The 23,809-nt window shown below is 33.0% G+C and overlaps 1 protein-coding gene across 5 annotated transcripts in view; it reads left to right on the plus strand.

Moving 5' to 3' along the window:
- The window catches only part of LOC114341246 (protein LSM14 homolog B), an 80,185-nt gene that overhangs the window by 17,677 nt on the left and 38,699 nt on the right, over nucleotides 1-23,809 (plus strand). For all 5 annotated transcript variants that reach the window (XM_028292048.2, XM_028292077.2, XM_028292055.2 and 2 more), the window contains exon 5: nucleotides 6,102-6,277. In XM_028292048.2, coding sequence (XP_028147849.1) covers nucleotides 6,102-6,277 — 176 coding nt within the window. The remainder of the gene's footprint in view (nucleotides 1-6,101; nucleotides 6,278-23,809) is intronic.

Here is a 23,809-nt window from a genome sequence, read left to right on the forward strand (position 1 = left end):
TTTACGTTGACTGTTTGTCCTCGTCTCTCTGTGTGACAACGATAAATAACTGTTGATTTTAAAAATCTGTCATAACTTGTAAACTACTTGGAGATTATAATTTTCAAGATATAATTTTCCAATATAATGTAATATAGTGGTGATGGTCAGTCATTCTCAGTACATGTCTGTACCAAATAAGTTGTTTTTGCTGTATTTCTTCTATGGTGGTGGTTGTGCTGTCCATGATTTGTCTTATTCTTTCATTTGTTGCGTGCATCATTCTAGATATACCTGTTGATCTGCACCAAAAATCCATTTTATAAAATAAGGAATTCTTCTTCCGTTCTCTTAGTGAGTTGCCAAGTTTCGCATCCATAAAGTAAAAAGCTTTTAAAAATACTGTTACATAGTTGTATTTTTTTTATGTTTAGAAATAGTTTTTGTAGGGCAGTCAATCAGGGTATTGGTTCCGAATTCCATCCTACTACATCGATTTACTTGATATTTTCACAGTAAGTAGGGAATAGCTCAAGAAACAAAGTCTACCCTATATACCATGGCGCTTTTATCTTGGGGCGGTTCCCATACCTTCAAGGGGGCAGAAAATTTTTTGGTCAAAATAACCACGAAAGTGGCTAGCGAACCTAATTCTAAGCAAAAACGGTTCTACAATTTTTTTTTTGAAAACTCAATACTTTTTGAGTTATTCGTGGTTGACAATTGGCCATTTTCATTGAAACATAACACCTTTTCAAAAGCTTTTTTGCGAATACCTTAAAAACTATATATCTAACTAAAAAAACTGTATAGATCATTTTTGTAGCTCATAAAAAACCAAAGAGACTCATTGCTTCATAAATCTTCTAGTTATAACACAAAAAGAGATATGGTAAGTGAAAAAAGTTTGTTTTTTTTTTGGTGCATGCTCAAATCGGTGAATTTAACCTAAAATAACAGAGAAGCTACCAATACTACCAGAGAGTAATAATGCTACCAATACTTTTTTTAGTGCTTGAAAAGACCTTAGAGCAATATTATATGTCGAGTACATTCAAACTAAGCGAGATATGCTGCAAAAAAATTGATGACTAATGTATTTTAAGAAAAAATCAGAAGTGGGTATATAACCCCTCATCCACCAGAATATAAATTCATCGTTTTCCTTCTACAATACCTTTTACTATAGTATTACTTCTATGTTCAAAAAGTTGGACGGGTTTAATATGAATGGTTTTTGAAAAAAAAGATCAAATTATAGAGGGCATTTTTAAATTTTCTTAAAAATCTTCTTTTTCTCCATGTAACTCGAAAATGATAAGAGATACGAAAAAAACATACCGTACAAAAATGTAGAGTTTATTTAGATAACAATTTTGTTTTGGCTTTTCATTACTGTATCTCGTATCATTTTCAAGTTACATGGAGAAAAAGAAAATTTGAAAATGTGCTCTATAATTTGATCTTATTTTTTTCAAAAACCATTCATTTTAAACCCGTCCCATTTTTTGAACATAGAAATAACACTATAATAAAAGGAATTGTAGAAGGAAAACGATGCATTTAAATTCTGGTGGATGAGGGGTTAAACAGACCTCTCATTTTTTATTAAAATACTTTAGTCATCAATTTTTTTGCAACATATCTAGCTTAGTTTCAATGCAATCGACATATAATGATAATGTTAAAGGCCTTTTCAAGCACTACAAAAGGTTTGGAGCATTATATACTAAAGTTGACTGTTTTTCCGTTATTTCAAATTGAATACACCGCTTTGAGCGTGCACCAAAAAAACAAACTCTTTTCACCTACGATATCTCTTTTTGTGTTGTAACTACAAGATTTATGAAATAACGAACCCCTTTGTTTTTTTTATAAGTTACAAAAATATTTTATAAGTTACAAATTTTTTTTTATAAGTTACAAAAATAGTTTTTTTAGTTAGATGCATAGTTTTTAAGGGATTCGCAAAAAACTGTTCGAAAAGGTGTTATGTTTCAATGAAAATTGCCAATTTTCAACAATGAATAACTCAAAAAGTATTGGGTTTTCGAAAAAAAATTGTGAACCGTTTTTGCGTAGAATTAGGTTCTCTAGCCACTTCCATGGGTATTTTGACCAAACAAATTCCCAACCCTTTGAAGGGGTGGGAACCACCCTCAAGAAACAAAGCGCACATCGGCATAGGGTAGACTTTAAATTATTAGATAATTAGAGGCCATTCCCAAAATTTCATTGAAATCCATGCAGTACGATAGAATTCAGAGGTAATATCCTGTTGTTGCTCTCATTGACTGGCGTATTGACCAGAATAGTGAGTTTAGTGCACCTATCATTTTCTTCCCTTTTATGATTCATCGTTTGAGTTCTGTTTCAGTGTGCCCATTTCTTTGCATCTTTGTCCCAAATAGATATATTTAAAACATGACGAACTTACCTTTCCATCTCCTAAGTTTTGTTCATTGTTCTCAACTCCTATGCACATTCATTTCGTTTTTGTTAATATTTAGATGCCATCGCTCGTATTCTTATATTAGGTATATATTATATTACTATTTGAGTGGCAGCCACCTGAACGAAAAAAAAAATGAAGAAAACCGAAAACAACATGGCTTGAACCAGGAGACTGGGCCGATAGATGAATGGGGATGCTATAAACTGGACATTATAATATATATTTCTCTATATATTTTTATTACAATTTAATTCACAATCTGATAGAGAAGCTGTCCACTGACAACCCTCCTTTTGTACCGGGTGTCCTAATAAGAATGGCTCTCGGCCATATCTCAGGAACCGTTTATAGTAGAGCTTTGAAATAAAAAATTTTATAACAAAAGTTGCCTCAGGAAAAGCCTGGAAATTATTTTCATAATTGTGGGACCACCGCTAGAGGGCGTAATTGAATATCAAAAATTAAAAAATCTAAATTTTACAAAATTTTCCTAATGAAGGGGCACTGGAAATCCGATCGTCGTATTCTTCATAAAATTCTACGCATATTTGATTTGACAAGTTTAGGTCTACCTTTGGAAATAAGAGGTGGGGGTGAGTGGGAACCTTGTTATGAAAAACTGGCTGTGAGTCCGGTTCTGCTTAATCAAATTTTGCAAACTTGGTCTTGTTGAAGACAGATCTTTTTCGTCAATGTAAAAGTTATGATTTCGAACCAACTTACTGAGTAATATGCCAGCTAGAAGGCGTTATTTAATTTTTTTCAGAAATCCAGTGTTCCTTGGAAAATATTAAATACAAACATGCATTTTTAATACCATATTACAAAATTAGACAAAATTAGCAACAGAATAGCGAAAACCGCAGTTAATACCTTTTTTCTATCTCGAGATATCTTACAAAACGTGTAAACTTAAAAACTTAACTGTTACTGTCACCGGTAAACGAAATTCATTAAAAGTAGTGTGCTATGGAAACAACAAAGAAACATTTTCCAGCTGTCAACGTATATAAGGTCTTTTCAACGCTTCTCATTTGTTTCGAGCCTCGTTCATATCTCGTATATTAATATTATACACGGATTATACGGCATATGACAGAGGCTCGAAACAAATGAGAAGCGTTGAAAAGCCCTATTACAAAGAAATAAAAACAACTATTTAGTGATGACATAAACGTTCAAATTTTTGCCCATCATTTTCGTTGCAAACATTTACTCTTTCAAGAGTAGATTGAACAGCAGTCTCAATTTCTGCTCTCGATATGCTTTGAATGGCGTTTAGTATTCTCTGGATAATGTATTCTAGAGTAGTGTATGATGGGCAACAATTTGAATATTTAGGTCGTCACTAAGTAGTTCTTTTTATTCTGTGTTATATTTAATTTTAATAGTATTGTTTCTCTTTATATTGTTGTTTTAATTAATTATATTTTTATACGTTGACATCTGGAAAATGTTATTTTGTTTTTTTCCACAGCACACTACTTTTCATTAACTTAGTTTACCGGTGATAGTAACAGTTATGTATAAAATTTACACGTTTCTCGAGATATCTTGAGATAGAAAAAAGGTATCGACATGCGGTTTTCGCTATTCTATTGCTAATTTAATCTAATTTTATAAAGTATGATTAAAAATGCATACTTGTATTTAATATTTTCCAAAGAAAACTAGATTTCTGGAAAAAATTAAATAACGCCTCCCAGCTGGCTTATTACTTACTAGGATGGTTCAAAATTATCACGCTTACATTGAAGAAAAAGATCTGTCTTCAAAAAGACCCAGTTTTCAAAATTTGATTTAGCAGAACCTGACTTACAGCCATTTTTTCATAACAAGGTTCCCACTCACCCCCACCTCTTATTTGCAAAGGTAGAGTTAAACTTGTTAAATAAAATATGCGCAGAATTTGATGAAGAATACAATAATCGGATTTCCAGTGCCCCTTCATTAGAAAAAATTTGTAAAATTTAGATTTTTTTATTTTTGATATTCAATTACGCCCTCTAGCGGTGGACCCACAATTATGAAAATAATTTCCAGGCTTTTCCTGAGGCAACTTTTGTTATAAAATTTTTTATTTCAAAGCTCTACTATAAACGGTTCCTGAGATATGGCCGAGAGCCATTCTTATTGGGACACCCGGTACAATATGTTTCATTAGTTTACACAGTTAATCCATTAAGTCTATTAGCCATCGTTTATTCTTTCGTCTCAGGAATCCAGGTGGAGTGTTTAGAAGTCTTCCTTCATCCTTGGACGATCTCTCGGCAGACCTACAAAAGTATACCTAAGTCATTGTGTAGGGTTTTATTGCTTACAAACCAGTGAGCATTGAATATCATTCTTAATATTTTTGATGGGTCCAGTCTTGGAATGTGTAAATAGTATGTAAAAATCGCTCTTATGAAAAAGTTAAATTCAACGGTAAACACAGAAACAAAAATATAAAAAAACTACAAGCCGACAAGCCAGTGCTGGCGCGTGACCTTGAGCGAAAATACACAGCGACAAATGCAGAATACGAGAAGGTCAGCCGCCACCTTTCGCTTGTCGCACTCTAATAAGTTATGTATTATTTTCGCGAGGCATGTCATATTGTGCTTTATGGAATTAAGCCACAATTGATTGTAATGAAAATTACATTTTTAACTAATCTGATGTTTCGATTTCCACTCTGAATATCGTTTTCAAAAAAGATTAATTAAGAATTGTGTGAAAAGCGTATAACTGCCAAAGTTACAACGATAAAGAGAACCTTTACAACTTGGTGGTTATACTGTTTTCGCAGAATGCTTAAATACAGTAGACTCCCTCTATAACGAGAACTGAAATGGCAGACTAATTACCTCATAAGCGGATCTCGTTATATCAGACCACAATAATATTGTAGATACATATGAATATATAGTTTTTTAAAACATTAACTTCCTTTAGTGAACCCATCCGGAGCAATATAAGATGCTAAATATTGTTTCCTCGACAATAAGGCTTCTCCATCATAAATTGTAACTTTTCTTACAATATTCAATATCCGTCGTCCATAGATGAACATCCCTCTATAACGAGAACTGAAATGGCAGACTAATTACCTCGTTATAAGCGGATCTCGTTATATCGGACCACAATAATATTGTGGATACATATGAATATATAGTTTTTTAAAACATTAATTTCCTTTAGTGAACCCATCCGGAGCAATATAAGATACTAAATATTGTTTCCTCGACAATAAGGCTTCTCCATCATAAATTGTAACTTTTCTTACAATATTTAATATCCGTCGTCCATAGATGAACAGAACAGGAATTAGTTTCATTATAAGCGGTGGATTTTATTACAGCACTATCCTCGATAACGGCACAGATGTTGGGGATTTCTGTATACAGGTAGTCTGGGTATTTATTTATAGTCATTACAGCGCTAAACATATTTTACGATTTCATTTTTCCTCGTTAGAACCAAATATGCCTCGTGATAGATGTGTTACAGTTCAATAGGAACTTCATGGAACATCTAGTGTACCTCGTTATAAAGAAACCTCGTAATAACTGTGTTCGTTATAGAGAGAGTCTACTGTAATATTTTTTGAAAACAATAATTGTAGGAATGGAAATCGAAATATCAAGAAACATGCATGTTTTATATAACTTTGTATTATAAACAGTTACAGGGGTCGAGGTGGATTTAGAGGGATGGGCTACCGAGGAGGATACCGTACAAACAACTACCGACAACCCCAACAACAAAATCAGCGTCGTGGTGGAGGACCTAGCAGTGATAATCGACAGACATCCCAGCAACAGCAACCAGCACAACAACCACAGCAGCAGCAACAACAAGGTAAGTGATCTTGGTAAAATTTTATTGGAATTATAAATTTAATACATGCCATTTTGCCAATATATTGTGCCATTTTCTTAGGATTTGTATGTTTATAATATAAGATATGACAAAATAAGATATTTCATATTAAATGTTGAATGGGTTGCATATGTGAGTTCATTTTAAATGAAGTAAAAGAAAACTGAAGATTGTGAGTATGTCTTTCTTTTACTTCATTTATTTCATATTATTTTGTAATGTATTCCAAATGAAGTGTATAAGTATTCTCGTTTTGTCTGCTTGTTCTGACTTTTTGTAGCATGCAAATTCTTCCACTTGCTTAAATAAATGATCTCTGTTGAGACCAATTTCTCCTCCTTACTGCTATATTCGAGTATTATTTAAATCATTTTTAAATCTTTGAAACAAAGTTTACTGCCGGCAAAAAAATATTTACAACATGAATAAGACGCATATATCAGGATAATTATTTTAATTTTACAAATTAGGGGGAAAGGCACAAAATATCGCCTGTCAAAACTTTCAATGTATTTTAAATGTCTTAATTTTTTTCAAATTTTGAGAAAACTATTTAACTATTTTTGAAAAATTTAAACGCAGAATGAAGGATTAAATTATTACCGAAGGCTGAGAGTCCTCGAAAACTTCTATAATATTTCTTTTAATAAGTTAGAGGGGTGAAAATAAAAGAAAAAATTTAGTGTGATTTTTAATTGCAAATATTTCATTCAAAAGTAACTTTTTATATTTGTTCTAAGGGACTTCGGCCCTCGATAATAACGTAATCTTTCATTCTGCCTTTAAGTTTTTCAAATACAGTAGAGCGTCGATTATCCGAACGTCGATTATCCGAACGACCGGTTAACCGAACTCCCGACTCCCGCGCCCCCCACTCGAGTACCCAGCAAGCGTTAGTAATTAACGCTTAAAATATCTTCAATTTTCTTCAATATTGTATCCAAAAATATGTTGTTACAAAGACTGCACTAATTGCTATTTGTCATTTATTTATATTTATATACCTACATATTTATTTATATCTTGATAATAGGTTTGTTCTAGCAAACAGTCAAACTAGTCAGAAACCGTCAGCAAACAGTTGGTCAGTGGGAGAACATAATACAGTCACCAATGCTATCCCCTCTACTCGCTCCGTTCGACTATTCGCTGATGGTTTCAAACCGTTTGAAACTGATGCTAGAACAAACCTATTATCAAGATATAAATAAATATGTAGGTATATAAATACGGCATTTATTCACTTATGGATAAATATGTATGACTATATCAATATAGTTCGATTTTCCGAACAAATCGGTTTTCCGAACACCCATGTCTCCCTCGGATAATCGACGCTCTACTGTATACTTATTAGTTTTCTCAGGATTCGAAAAAAAAATAATACATTTAAAACAGATTGAAAATTTTGACAGGCAACATTTTGCTCCTTGGGGTACTTTATAAATATATTTAATTTTGGGTTCCGTGGCAGTTATGGAAGTAGACTTCCAAGTAGACTAGTTAATTTCGAAGAAGGATTACTACATGCCTGATGATGGTGTCAGACTTAGATGATGAGCTCCAGAACCAGGTTTTCTTTCCGGAACAGTCTCAGAAGGCTACGACGCATCCGACTGTTTGAATTGACAAAATGAATCTCTTGAAACAACAAAATCACGTGCTATGGTAATTGCAGAATCCCTTTCTCTTTATTTGTGAGTTTCTTTCGTCCCATAGTTTTTACTTCAATTTTTCAAGGAGTTTCACATTGACTACTTGTATACAACTGCGTGTACAGTAGGGTGCATCGAAAAAATAAAAGTTGGAAATGTTATATCTAATAGCGTGAAAAAGTTGCTAGTGTTATTTTTCAGCATATTAGTATTTTTAATTTTTTTTTTCTAAGCGAATTTTCTGTCCCCCCCCCCCCCCCCCAATGACCTTGAATTTTATTAAATATCTGATTTTTATGGAAATTTCAATTTATATTATTTGGAATAAAATATATGTGCTAACTCGATCTAAGATCAATTAAAGAAAACTTAAAATGTTGTCAATTACAAATTTAAACGATATTTAAAGTTTTATTTCTTTCTTCAGTCTCCCCAACCCCTTTGAAATGTCCCGCTTTGTGAGTCTGTGCGTGTAATTTTCACTTATGTTTGGTGCGATGCCTTACTTTGTTATTATTGTTGTTTGTAAATTAAAGATTTTTAAAATAGATAAACCAGGACCATGGGGAATAAAATCAAGATGTGCTGTGGACCGCCCCATTTTTGGGCAACCACCAAATATACCTGAAAATGTTTTACCGAAATACAAACAAGCGATGAAGTTTTGTGGTTGCAAGAGGATAAAAACTCAGCAAGAAAGAGCCAGAATTTTCTGATTTTGCTGAGTAGGTTGCAATTCAATTGGAGGAAATATAGAAAAAGACTTTAATTCCAATAATTTAACATACAAGAATTATTCAACTTTTAAAAACCTATCATGACAAATATATGAAACTTATGAAACCATTTAAGAACAGGCAAAACAGTGAATTTTACAAAAATAAAATTCAATGCTTTAAGAACAAAAGTAAAACTACATGTTTCGATCTTGCAGCATGCAAATGTGACACACTGATTAATTGTCTTTGTAGCAAATCTCAAAAAGTGCCTCTGGATGATCGCGAATTTCTATTAAATCAAAGAGGTCCCAGAAAAATGGTGATAAGCTCGATTGATAGAGAAAACAAAAACAAATATAATCAGAGAGAACAACGGTAAAAGAAGAAAGTTAGCGACGCAAAGACAAAACTTTAGCTCATGTAAAAAACAGTACCAAGTTTTATGGTCAATCGATCGTGGAAGAACACATAACACTTCTTGTGCATAAGCCAGGGATATTTCGGATATGGGTATCCGCTGTCTGTTAATCAAAAAGTATCAAATCCAGCTATTGCATTTGACGAACAGTCGTAAATACTGGCGTTAAGGGTGATGTAATACGGCTGTTAGAAGAACATCTTAAAAAACCGCTTCAGTGGTTTGTATATCTGCGACATTCAAATGATCTACCCCTTAGACATCAAAAGAAGTTTGCCAGTGACCAAATCAAAAAACGTGAGGGTCTTCAAACTTTCTCCTATAAAAATTTTGATTCAAACGATTACTTTGAGTTAATTAACTAACAAGAATTTCACCTTACAGAACCACCTTCTCTAGATTTTATTAAGAATCCTAACTTAGACCCTTTTAACATTGAAATTGAGAAATATCACTGCCACAAAAAATGTGTAGAACGATGTGTCAAGCTTGTGACACAAGCTTCTCTATCAGTTTGTAGAGCGTATTCGAGGGATGGATTTATAAAAACTCAAATTGATTCTAGAAAAACTATGCCTCACTTTAATGCTAAATCGGAAGACATCTTCGAAAAGAATGCTTTTACAATATTTTTTTGTAATATTTATATACCTCATTTTGTACTTTGCTTTATTTTTATTTTAGTATTAAAAAACTTGAGTGACGTCAGGGAGACGGATAAGTTAGCTATTTTGTTATAAAAAGAATGTTTTAGTATACTTTTCTTAAGTAAAATTTTTAATTGCCTTGTGAAACCAGAAAATATTTTCCAATTTAAATTTGTCGTATAAGGTATTACATTTCCTTTAAAAAAAAATTCGCATATTAATGTATTTTTTCTAATTTTTAGTTGCCGTGGGGGGCAGAAAATATTTTTTTATTTCAACGCAATTTTACTAAAATAATATTAAATAGTGTGTTAGGCAACTTTTGTGAGCTATAACATTTTCGTTTCGAAATAAAAATTTTTTTCATCTGTTAACATTTTTTCAAAATTTTTAATTGTCTTGGGGGGGCAGAAGATATTTTCCAATTTAAAAAAAAATTTACCAAAATACTTAACAGTTGATTGGGCAACTTTTGTGAAGTATTACTTTTCCATCGCAAAAAAAAATTTTTTTTCGCCTTTTTCGATGCACCCTAGTGTACAGTACAAACGCACATAATAAACTAAAGGAAATAAGATGTCACTAAACTACAGGCACCTGCTGACGCAAGTACGTCATCACCTCTCCCCTCAAACGCTAAACAGGCTCAGTTGGCTTAATACATGTAGTCAAAGTGAAACTTAACAAAAACTGAAGCAAAACCTGTGGGGGGAAAGAAACTCACAAATAAACAGAAAGTTTGTGCCTTAACGTTTCTTGAGAAAGGGGACTCTGTAATTACCATAGCACGTGATATTGGTGTTTCAAGAGATTCAATTTATCAACTGAAACGGTCGGATGCATAGTAGCCTTCTGAGACTGTTCCGGAAAGAAAACCTGGAGCTCTTAAAAACGTCATCTAAGTCTGATACCATCATCAGGCATGTAGTAATGTTGAACCATTCCATAACTGCTACAGAACCCAAAATTAAATATGCTTATAAAGTATTAATTTGCAAAATTAAAATAATTATCCTGATTTATGCGTTTATTCATTTTGTAAAGATATATTTTTGTCGGCACTGTATGACTTAGATTTTTTTCCTTGAATTTTTTTAATATCGCCAATCAACAACCTAGGTACATCATTGTTTATTGTTTCGATGGATCATATTGTCAGCCACCCTGCAATGTTTTTCCTGGTCAGTAACGTAGCTTTTCATTTAATGAAAATGAAAAACCGTATCCCTATTGCCAATTTATTTATGAATCTCATGTTCATCATCCATTCATTTTTTCATAAAATAGAACCTTCTTATCTTCAAATCCAAAAATAGACAGAGTATTTTTAGATTACAGGTGTGTTATTTTGGATATTTATTTATTAACATATCTCATCAACTACAATTATTTTATGAATTACAAAACATAGTGTTTTTGTGTAATAATATGTTATCTATAAACCCTATGATATTAACGATGCAATATTTACTTTAAACATTAATTTTACTTATGAAATACTTCATAAATATGTATAACAAATAATACTAAATGCTAAAGTTTTAACTTTTGTTGTTCTGAAGCTATTTCCTTGTGGCATTTTTATAATCAACTATTTTCAATGGGAAATAAGCCACAATTTTACAAAAAATTATTTTATTAACGTTTCGATGACCAAGTCAGGTGTCGTTGTCAAAATACAAAATAATACTAAATTAAACAAAAATGTTGTTGCTTAGTAAAAAATTTTTCTAATAATTTATGTAATCTGACTCATTTATATTGCCAATTTAGACGTATATTATAGATTTTAAAGTAGAAGACTTTAAAATGATATCGCCAATATTTATGAGTTGCATTCCTGGTACGACTTTACTAAAAGATAGTTCATTCGATTACATGAAAACAATCCCAACTCAAGAATATCCGTCACAAAAAAAAATCATAGCATGTGATCTGTTTTTAAAAAGACAACCAGATGCAACGGTGGCAGTAAAATTCTCGCGTTAGAGACTCCATAGTAAATCACGAGGGAAAACCAGGAAAAACCTCGTGATACTATCCTGACATCGTAAGTATTTGTGCTTACATTTAGTTAAATCTCAAATCTAATACCAAATTCCGACGTATATGCTATTTTAAATTATAAATAATATAAATAATACATAGATATTATATACATAATACTAAAATATAAAATATTTAGGTACTAACTCGATATGTTACTGACTTACTAATCGTGGTATTTTCTTTCTATTGACTTCCTCTTTTAATATGGGTAACCACATCTTACTGCATTCTACCTATAAATTTGCGACACATTGGTTTCATGTAGCATAATTAGAGCCGCTTCTTTGATTTTTCTCTTTGAGTTGGGTTGATTTCATGTAATCAAATGAACTATCTTTTAATAAAGTCGTCCCAGGAACGCAACTCATCAATATTGGCAATATCATTGTAAAGTCTTCTACTTTAAAATGTATAATACATGTCTGAATTGCCATTGAATAAATGAGGCAGATTAAATAAATTATTAGAAGAATTTTTTACTAATCAACAACATTTTTGTTTTTTAGTATTATTTTGTATTTTGACAACGACACCCGACTTGGGCGTCGAAACGTTAATAAAATCATTTTTTTGGTAAAATTGTGGCTTATTTCCCATTGAAAATAATTAAAGTATTAACTGTAAGCAAACTTTTTATTTATTTGTAAAATATGAGTGCCTATAGTATTCATGAGTTTAAGATCTCTGTATAGTTCTTTCTAATTTTAAGTATCTTCTAAAGCTGTATTCTTCACCTTTAAAACGCGAGTTGATCAATTTTATTTCAAAAATTGATTTTGCTTGCGTCAAACTCGCCAGTCGCATCAAGCGTTGTTCTGAGAGTTCTAACATTTTTGTTCAAAATTTTCTCAGCTACATCTTGTTTGAAACATTTCTTTCTACGGTTTACAAACTCTTGGTCAATCGACGTTTTACATTTTCTTACTAGGAGGAAGGGTTTTAGAGTGAAGCCCTAGGTAGGAGTGTCAAACTTTTTTGCATCTTTTTTGGGGTTCCAAAATTACATACTCCGCAAAATTCAGCTTGTTTGTATGAATTTTTAGGTTCAGTGACATTTTTGTCTTTGACTATAGATCAACATCTCAATTCTATATATTTTTCATATCTTATAGTTTACAAAAGTAGATGATCTAAACGGGTGTCACTACAGATATAGGGAATTCTGTGTGTTAGAGAGAGAGGTATGTGATGTCACAGCTGATATAGGAAAGTATGTGTGTTAGAGAGAGAAACATGGTATCTCTGCTGCTATTGGTCCGATTTAAACGTACGACAGCTCGTTGGAATGGGCGGGAGATAACGAATACAAAAAAACATGGCGGCATAGTGTCAAAAGGGCGCTTTCCGATGTGACGACGTCCGATGGGGCGCGTTCCGATGTGACGGCGTTCTAGCGCTGATCGATCGGTGCGCGATACCAGATGTGCGATCGGTACCTTAATTTTTCGCGGAACGCGAAGCAGATGCGCGGTCGGTACCTTTTTCGCGGATCTCGTAGATACGAAGCGCGCGGTAATTTTGGAATTTAAATAAAACAACAACGTAATACAATTTTTTTATTAAAAGAACTTAAAAGGAACACAGCAGCGCAGCGGTGCGCGATACCAGATGTGCGATCGGTACCTTAATTTTTCGCGGAACGCGAAGCAGATGCGCGGTCGGTACCTTAAGTTTTTCGCGGATCTCGTAGATACGAAGCGCGCGGCTGGTAATTTTGGAATTTAAATAAAACAACAACATCATGCAATTTTTTATTAAAAGAACTAAAAAGGAACACAGCACGTCAACGCGTCACGTAAAAACGTCACATCAAAACGTCACGTAGGCTTGTGAAATGTCACGTGAAAACGTCACGTCAAAGCACGTCACGTAAAACGTCACGTCAAAGCACGTGAAAACGTCACGTCAAAGCACGTCACGTAAAACGTCACGTCAAAGCACGTCACGTAAAACGTCACGTCAAAGCACGTAAAAACGTCACGTCAAAACGTCACGTGGGCTCGTGAAATGTCGCGTAGGCCTTATTGTCATGGGGAGCTCAGTCGCAAGAACTTATTGTCACAGCGCGACGTGAGGTAGTAACATCATGTCTTTGAATGAGTATAGACGTAAATTAGCAGAATTTAGAGAAAAACTGACACAGTTAAGAAGTCAGGTTTTATTTTATGAGGATAAACATAAGGTTATAAAACAAATAGAGAACCTAACACTGGGAAGCAGCATAGACTGGACACCTAAGGAATTTAGCCAGCAGCTGCGACAAGAATATTCAAGTGCTGCGGATTACTTATTTAGGGAAACTCCAACAAGGCGAATTCATCCAATTACTATTAATGATGTTATCGACGCCGACGCCAACAACGATGAACAAAGAAAGCATGAAAAGTGAAATAGATAATGTTTTTGCAATGACTTGTATAATATTAGCTTCAGTGTTTATTTTAATTATAAAGATTATATTTAAAATTGTTAAGAGAAAATTTGAATCATCATGTAATATAAGACTTGAACAATAAATAAGGCGTTTAAATAAAAAACCCATAACTCTAAAAAATATTTAGTTGAAAATAATGAAAATACATGTTAGCAGATAATTTACATATCGCATAGGAAATAGCGGTTGAGGGTCTAATCGCATTACTATGCAATTTTCGTTATCATACCCACATTTTGTTATTGAGTTATATTTCTTATCATGTGCATAGAAAATGTTGGAATTTTTAAAACCAATGACAATGATAAAACTGAATATAATTTTGCACACGCACACTTTCTACAACACGTCATAGGGTGGGGCACGCAACCGTATAAATTTCAAAATGCACCTCAGGACGGTCTATTCCATAGTCTATTCCTTACTGTTAGTGTACTGTTGTGGTTCAACTAGTTTTGCAAGGTAAGTGTTCTCTTAATTATTTTTTGTTAAATATTTTTTATTTTTCTTGTTTGATTTTGAATAAAACTTAATGTTTTCTGCTCTGCTATTTATAAAATCTCTTCATTCCAGCTGAGATTTATTATTTCGACATTAAATAATTATCTAATTGTCGACATTTTGAATGACTTTTATTTTCTCGTAATTATTCGTTGTTAAAATCTTTTCGGTTTTTCAAGTTTTTGGTTAGCTATTTATATATTATTTTAGCACCTGATTGTCTACAAGACCTCATGTCAGCATTTTGAATGACAATTATTTTTTATTTTCTCGTAATTATTCTTTGTTAAATCTGTTCGGTTTTTTCAAGTTTTTGGTCAGCTATTTATAAAATTCCTTCATTTCAGATGAGATTTATTATTTTAGCACCTGATTGTCTACAAAAAAAGACATGCTAGCATGACAATTATTTTTTTATTTTCTCGTAATTATTCGTTGTTAAATCTGTTCGGTTTTTTGGTCAGCTATTTATAAAATTCCTTTATTCCAGATGAGATTTATTATTTTAGCACCTGATTGTCTACAAGACCTCATGCCAGCATGACAATTATTCTTTTTTATTTTCTCGTAATTATTCTTTGTTAAATCTGTTCTGTTTTTCTTTGATTTTTTTAATTAATGTTTTCTACTCTGCTATTTATCCCTTTATTCCAGATGAGAGTTATTATTTCGACATCTGATTGTCTACAAACAAAAAAGACTTAATGTTAGCATGCTGAATGTCAATTATTCGTCATTCTTCGTAATTATTCTTTGTTAAATCTTTTCGGGTTTTGATTTTGAATACAACTCAATGTTTTTTGCTTGGTTATTTATATCACTCCTTCATTTCAGATGGATTTATCAAAAATTAATGCCTCATCTGTCGTAGCGAGGAAACCCGTCAAGAAACTCAAAGAATTACCGATCGACATTCCAGTACCCATTACGGGAGCCAAAATTGTGACAACAAAGTTTGGGCAAGCTGTTCTGTTAGATTTGGGGGAAGAGGTGGTGTTTCTACCGCCTAGAGTCACAGATACCTACAGCCCCGTCATTGAGGAGTTTTCGAGCGGGAAGTATTCGATAGTTTATCACGGCCTGGTGGACTGCGGCCAAAAGTACCAGCCCATGACATCATTCAAAATTATCTAAGCGAAAATACTGAGAGAAAGAGAGGTAAGCAATATGGATATTGTTAAACAATGCAAAAATTTACTGTTATTCATCAAAAGAATCAGAAAGATAGTTTTTGATAAATTCACAGCTAAAGACAAAGAAATTTGGGTGAAACGCTTAACGAAACAAATCAAAACTTGTAATAAAGTAATAAAAAAACGCACTTTGCCTATAGGTACAATTAGAAAACTGCAAACGCAGGTAGGACATTTTAAACATTTTAAACAGATTATTTTCAATAGGCATGTCGGTATGGGGCTAGATAACAAACTAAAACATAGAGTTAAATGGGAAAATGTAGTTTCCGCGTTTAAAAGCCGAATTAAAACTGGAGTTATAGTTAATTTATGGCATAAGGACTTAGCACATTTCCTAAATGATTGTTATATTATTTTTAAAAATAAAATCAGAAAAATTTTAAAAGCAGATAAAGTTGTTAAAGTTAATGTTTGTTTTTGTGGAGAATTTATTAAAAAATCGGGGGAGGAGGAAATTGTAAATTTTAAATATTTTAATACAAAAAATGCTGTACTAGACGTATCTACCGATACAGAGCGGTGGTTTTTTGAGAATGTTAAAGATAAAATAAATCTTAAATTATCCGAGTTTCAGGAAAGGGACTCCGGTTTTGCATTAAATAGAATTGTATCTTTAGAAGTAAATATTAATCGATATGAAATTGGAAATGGTTCCTCGTATATTAAGCTTCCTGAGAGTATTCAAAAAAAGCGTGCTTGTATTAATGTAAAAAATTCTGATCAAGCATGTTTTTATTGGGCAATAGTTAGTGCCCTCTATCCAGCTAAAGCACATAAAGAACTCCCATCCTCATACCCATGGTACAGTACAGTACTAAAAACAGAAGACCTAGAGGCACCAATGCCGTTACATCAAATTTCAAAATTTGAAAAATTAAATAATATATCAGTCAATGTATTTGCTTTAGAATTAATAGAAAATAATGAAAAGTCATTTTTCACAGTATATCCAGCTAGATTAACTAAAACAGTCGTTGCCAAACATGTAAATCTTCTTTTAATTCAGAATCACTATTTTCCTAAATTAAACGATTATGAAGCACCTCCAGTGGATAATGATAATTCAGAAATTAAGTACCACTACTGTCACATTACGGATATGTCTAAATTAGTTGCTGGTCAATTAAATAAAAGAAAGGCCAAATTATTTCTTTGCAATAGATGCTTAAATTATTTTTCAACTGAAGGGAAATTGTCGGAACATGAAAAAATGTGTGCAGATATGAATAATTGTAAAATGTCTTTTCCTAAATATGATGCTGTTAGTTTTAAAAATTATACTTATAAACAAACAACGCCATTTGTCATATATGCAGATTTTGAGTGCATGTTAGAAAAAGTTACAGACCTCCAAACATCCTGTTGTACTAAAAAATATCAAAAACATATTCCGTATAGTGCTGGATACTATGTAAAATGTAGCTATGATGAAAAGTTGTCTTTTTTTAAGAGTTATAGAGGCATTGACTGTATGGAGTGGTTTGCTAATGAATTACCAAATTTAGCTCAAAGTATTCATTCGAAAATTAAGAAAATTATACCAATGCAGGAAAACCCGAGTACCAGTAAAGCCACAAGGTGTCACATATGCGAAAAATGTTTTTCTCCTACAGATATCATTGTTAAAGACCACGACCATTTTACGGGGGAGTTCAGAAATTTCGCCCACCAAGCCTGTAATTTAAATTTTAAAAAATTGTTTGTCGTCCCAGTTATTTTTCACAATATGAGTGGCTACGACAGTCATTTTATAATTTCAGAGTTAAGCAAAAAAGGAGATATTAGTCTACTTCCAGTCAATAAAGAAAAATACATTTCATTTACACTTAACGATGCTGTTACTAATATAAAATTTCGATTTATTGATTCATTAAGATTTTTAGGAGCCTCTTTAGATGAATTGGTTTCAACATTAAATAAAAATGACTTTAAAATTTGCAAGCGAGAATTTAGCAGGTTAAGTGACGATGAATTTAAATTAATAACTAAAAAAGGGGTATTTTGCTATGATTTTATTGATTCTTGGGAAAAATTAAACATTACCGATTTACCTCCAATAGAGGCATTTTATAATAAGCTAAACGATACGAATCTTACAGATGAGAAGTATGCTCATGCTAAAATAGTTTGGGATACCTTTAACATTGAAAATTTAGGTCAATATTCAGATTTGTACTTAAAAACCGATATTGTGCTTTTAGCAGATGTTTTTGAAACTTTCCGCAAAAAATGTTTTATAACTTATGGGTTAGATCCAGCCTGGTACTACACAATGCCCGGTTATTCTTGGGATTGTATGTTGAAATACGTGGGGTGTAACCTCGAGTTATTGCGTGACGTTGACATGATACTATTTATGGAGAAAGCAATTCGTGGAGGAATTTCAGTATGTAGCGGTAGAATGTCGGAGGCCAATAATAAGTACATGTCTAATTATGACCCCGCACAGCCCTCAAAATACTTAATGTATTTTGATGTCAATAATTTATATGGGTGGGCTATGGGAGAACCCTTACCCTACGGAGGGTTCGAATGGATGGATGCCAAAGACATTGATGTTATGTCTGTACCTGATGACTCTCCCGTAGGGTACATGTTACAAGTTGACTTGGACTATCCTCGCCAATTACATGATCTGCACTCAGATTTTCCATTCGCTGCCGAACACCGCAAAGCTTTGGGTTCAAATCATACTAAACTAATGACAACACTTTATAATAAAAAAGAATATATCGTTCATTATAGAAATTTAAAACAAATGCTGGCTAATGGGTTAGTTTTAAAAAAGATTCATAAAATTTTGAAATTTAAGCAGTCTGCGTGGCTGCGACCCTACATAGAATTAAATACTCGACTTAGAGCTGCAGCTACGAACGATTTTGGAAGAAATTTATACAAATTGGCCAATAATAGTGTATTTGGAAAGACTATGGAGAATATAAGGAAACATAGAATAGTAAAACTAGTCAGATCATGGAATGGGCGATATGGTGCTAAAAATTTAATTTCTAGTGCCAGGTTTCATAGCAGAAAGATATTTAATGAAAATTTAGTAGCTATAGAACTGATTAAATCAGATCTAGTTTTTAATAAACCCTTATACATTGGCATGACTGTTTTAGATATATCAAAATTATGTATGTACCAATTTCATTACGACTATATGCTTCCAAAATTGGGCGCAGATAAATGTAATTTAATGTATATGGATACCGATAGCTTTATTTATGAACTGTACTGTCATGATGCATATGAGGAAGTAATAAAACAAGATCTATCAAAATTTGATACATCCGATTACGCTGTAGATAATATCTATAATATTCCTCGCGTAAATAAAAAAGTTTTAGGAGTAATGAAAGATGAAAATAAAGGAGAAATTATGACAAAATTTGTGGGATTACGATCAAAAATGTATACTTTTAAAGTTCAATCTGGTCGAATCACTAAAAAAGCAAAAGGGACTAAATATAATATAGTAAAAAATGTTATAAAATTCGATGATTATGTAAACTGTTTAAATGATTTTAAGGAACAAACTGCTACTCAACACTCCATTCGGTCATATAGCCATAACGTCTATAGTATAGAACAAACAAAAATTGCGCTAAGTCCTTATGACGATAAAAGATATTTAATTCCAAATAGTTTTAGAACCCTACCATTGGGACATTACAGTATTTTAGAATAGATTTTTTTTTTGTAGATGAATGTTCCATCATTGACCGACCTGTCTATCAAAAAAATCTGTGAAACAACAGTATCAGCATCATATTTCATCGAGCAGTCCCCCTTGCCGTGGACATTAACAAAAATAATATTAAAAAAATTTCCTTTATATAAATGGAAAACGATGATAAGCAGCGCTAAAAATGATCCTATTCCTTCATATAAAGGAATAGAATTTATTGCTTGCTCTAAACACATACCGTCACATTTAAGAAATGTCGTATTAGGAAAGTCAGATTGGGGGAGTATATTTGAAGATGAACACTCCAGTTATTGTGTATGGGCTAATGGATATTATCTTAAGCAGCATCGCCTAAACGTATGTAAATCATGTTTTTTTGCATTCAAAAATGCTCATGAGACCTTAAATAAATTTTTACTGGTGCGTTACGACCATACTCACGAAGTTTATGATGCTGATGATATCGTTGAATGCGTATATCAGCAACCATATTATTGGTGCAATAGTTGCTTTACTCAAGTTTTATTCGATTTAAAAGATTACGAGTCTTGCGTTAATGCATTACATGAAATGCCTAGAAATAACAGGTTTGATGATTCTGAACCAGAAGTCTGAAGTAGGCAGTAATATTGATTCTTTTTTAAGGAACAAACTGCTACTCAACACTCCATTCGGTCATATAGCCATAACGTCTATAGTATAGAACAAACAAAAATTGCGCTAAGTCCTTATGGCGATAAAAGATATTTAATTCCAAATAGTTTTAGAACCCTACCATTGGGACATTACAGTATTTTAGAATAGATTTTTATTGCAGAAGAACGTTGAAATGTCTCACAGATGTGTTACACCAGACCTATGGACTCCCGCTAATCTGCAACAAATAGCAGCCAATAAAATTTATTGGGATGTAGTTGATGCTAATACAAAGACATTTACGCTTCCAAGTGGAGAGCAACATCCTCTCCCTCAAGATGTGATTGGTATTGAACGATGGTACAGCAAGCAAGGATGTACCGCGAATTTTAAGATTCCCAAGCAAATACGATTCAGTTTAAACGTAAATTGTATAAGAGAATTAAAACTACAAATTGTGAAGAACTGTGAAAAAGTGATGTCATGCGGGTGTCGAAGATGCGGGGCTCCCTATGGATTCCCCCCAATTTACAAAAAATAGCGAATACAATCCTAAGTAAATTGTCTAAGAGAATTAAAACTACAAATTGCAAATATTTAAAAATTGATTTTTGAGACGAATTATGTTCATAAGCTACTATCTCTCTTTTGTACTAAACGCATAACAATATCCACTTGCTATCTCTCTCTTTCTTGTATATATATTGTAAAATAGTGTGTAATATATATATATTATGGTAAAATAAAAACTCTAAATTGGTATTTTTTTTTTATTTATTCAAATCATTAATTACCCTAATTTTATAAAAATAAATGAACTCCCTAAGAGCATTGTTTGTCATATCATCTGACATTATAGAACAAAAAGCATACAATATTTGCAAGGGGTTTAAACTATCTGCAGCATTTTTACAAAAATCTAAAACATTATAATAATATTCACAAAAGTTCAAATTTTCTAACAACTGCATACGAGGCGATAGCACACTAGTGTTAAGTTCAACAATTTGCTTCACTTCTTCTTCATCCATATAGTACTCCACACCATGCTTCTTAACAATAATGAATTTACAATCATCGTAAACTATCGGGGTAACAGTGCAGTATTCTTCGCAAGGAAAAGTTCGGTGCATGAGGTCATCAGTTGATTGGAAAAAATCAATTAGTTGTTGTGTAATGATTGAAATAAAGGAATACCATTCGTATGCGCTGAGTGATATTCTGGTTGGTTTATATTGCTGAGATAAAATCACTGCAGGCGAAAATGATCTTGCAGGGCTTATACCACATTGTACTTCATAGCCCGATAACGTGTATTTTGTTGCAAGCAGGTAGAAAACTTCTGATTTGGCGGCAGCCTCATAATTTTCCAAAGCTCTATCTAATTCTTGATTATAGTCTTCGTTGCTAGGCATATCGATGCTAAATTCACAACCACCTGAGGAATACCCACTATCTTGAGAGCCACCTGAAGAATACCCACTATCTTGAGAGCTCATGTTCACTTGTACTGACATTGATTCTGAAGCATGAGTTCTTTTATATTCCCCTACTCCTTGTGGTAAAAACAACCTCTTTGCAAAAAATGTATTGCTACGCGGCGGATTAAAAGATAGATCCTCCTAAACTATGTCATTAACGTTAATCCAGCTGTTATGTTTGCTGTCCATACCGAGCCATTTCACATACATCTTATTGCCTTTTCGTCTAAGTACTTTTTCAACCAAGTAAATGTCAGGGTTTAATGTTTTCTGTAATTCTTCTTCGTAAAACCCCCCGCTAATCGGTATACCGTGCATGTCTTCAAGCAAATACGTTATAGGATTTGTTATCTTAACTTTTACAATTTTAAATAATTCCGTCGTCCAATTGGGTGTGTAGGCCTTTTCAAATAAATGTTTTGTCTTTGAGACACGCACAATGTCACCAATTTTATATTTTCTTGGACCAGCAATTTTTAAATGACTATAACTCTTGTTTAAAATAGCTTTTTCGTTGGATTTGTTGACCTGAGATGGTGTGTATCCCGTTTTACTGTGCCTTGTATTGTTGTATTCCTCGGTAATTACAGGTAGAGCTTCTAACCATTTGTATGATCCATGTAAACTGAAATACTTGTACAACTTTGCTTTTAACGTTCTAATGACTCTTTCACAAATGGCGGCTTTTTTAATCGTGTAGGTGCTGTAATGATTAATTTCGTGTTTTTTCATTAAATTTTGAAATTTTCTGTTATAAAATTCTGTTCCCTGATCGGATTGGAGGTTCTTCGGAAGTCGTCGAGTATGGGCGAGAATATCCGAAAATGCTTGAGTAATTTCCTCGCCAGTCTTGGTCTTTAGAGGGCGTGTCCAAACATATTTTGAAAAACAATCAATTACGACTAGTATTAGTTTAAAATTTTTATTTTGGTGTGCGTAAGGACGCATTTCGGCCAAATCCATTTGCCACAAGTCATCGATTCCTTTGATTATTGTTCGTCGACGAGGATAGATTTTTCGTGCTGGTTTATGCAATTCGTTCACCACCTGTTCCTTTTCTGTAGACATTTTCTTATTAACGACTTCCAGCATCTACATCTACAACATGTGTGCGCAATAGATCAATATTACGTACTATATCCTGTAATGTTTGCTCCACTTGTTTTAACCTCTGTTCCATCTTCATATCGTGCATCGTATGGTTTGCAAGTGTTTCTGCAGCTTCTTTTATGCTTTTATCCGCATCCTTTTTTAGTGTATTCACATCATCTTTGATTATTTTTTTCAATTTTTGCTCGAGAAGTGGAACTGTGGTTTTATGAAGCTCTTCTCTTACTTGATTTAGTTCGATCGCTAAATGTGGAACTGTGGTTTTATGAATTTCTTTTTGTACTTCGTTTAGTCCGACGGCTAAATCCTGTATATCATTAGTTTTTTGTTGCAACAACTTATTTATATTGTTCTCCGTATCCTTTTTTAGTGTATTCATAGCATCTGCGATTATTTTTTGTAGCTTTTGCTCGAGCAGTGGAACTTCTTTTCTTACTTCGTTTAGTCCGATTGTTAAATCTTTTATATTAATGGATTTTTGATCTAATATCACATCATGGGCTTTAATTATTGGAAAGTATACGCTACGCATCTCATTTATTAGATTATCAACGTATTTTTTCGTTGCAGCATCACTATATTCTGATGGGTCCTTAACATTACAAATTTTCACATTTTCGGCATTAATGTTTCCGGCAGGAGTATGTGGAAATGTAACTCGTACTGCCTTTTGGGTGATACTGTTACGAGAGTGATGACCGAATTTGTCGACACTCATAATGGAAATGATGCCATCATTCTCAGTTACTCTATTATATTGGCTTCTTTTAGTTCATTGATGATAGCCACGATTTCGTTGTCGTGAGATGTGTTGCCGGCGTCTTTCGAAGCCACCAAGAGTTTAAGACGATCAACTAACTCATTGACGTCATCCCAATAAATATACTCTAAGGGTGCAGCGTTGTATGTTAAACGAGAGTCATCCAACCCCGTTCCTTTGACCGTAGATGAAGATGCTGACCGAGCTGTTTTCG

The sequence above is a fragment of the Diabrotica virgifera genome, chromosome 5 (genome assembly GCF_917563875.1).
Source record: "Diabrotica virgifera virgifera chromosome 5, PGI_DIABVI_V3a".
Classification (NCBI taxonomy): Eukaryota; Metazoa; Arthropoda; class Insecta; order Coleoptera; family Chrysomelidae; genus Diabrotica; species Diabrotica virgifera.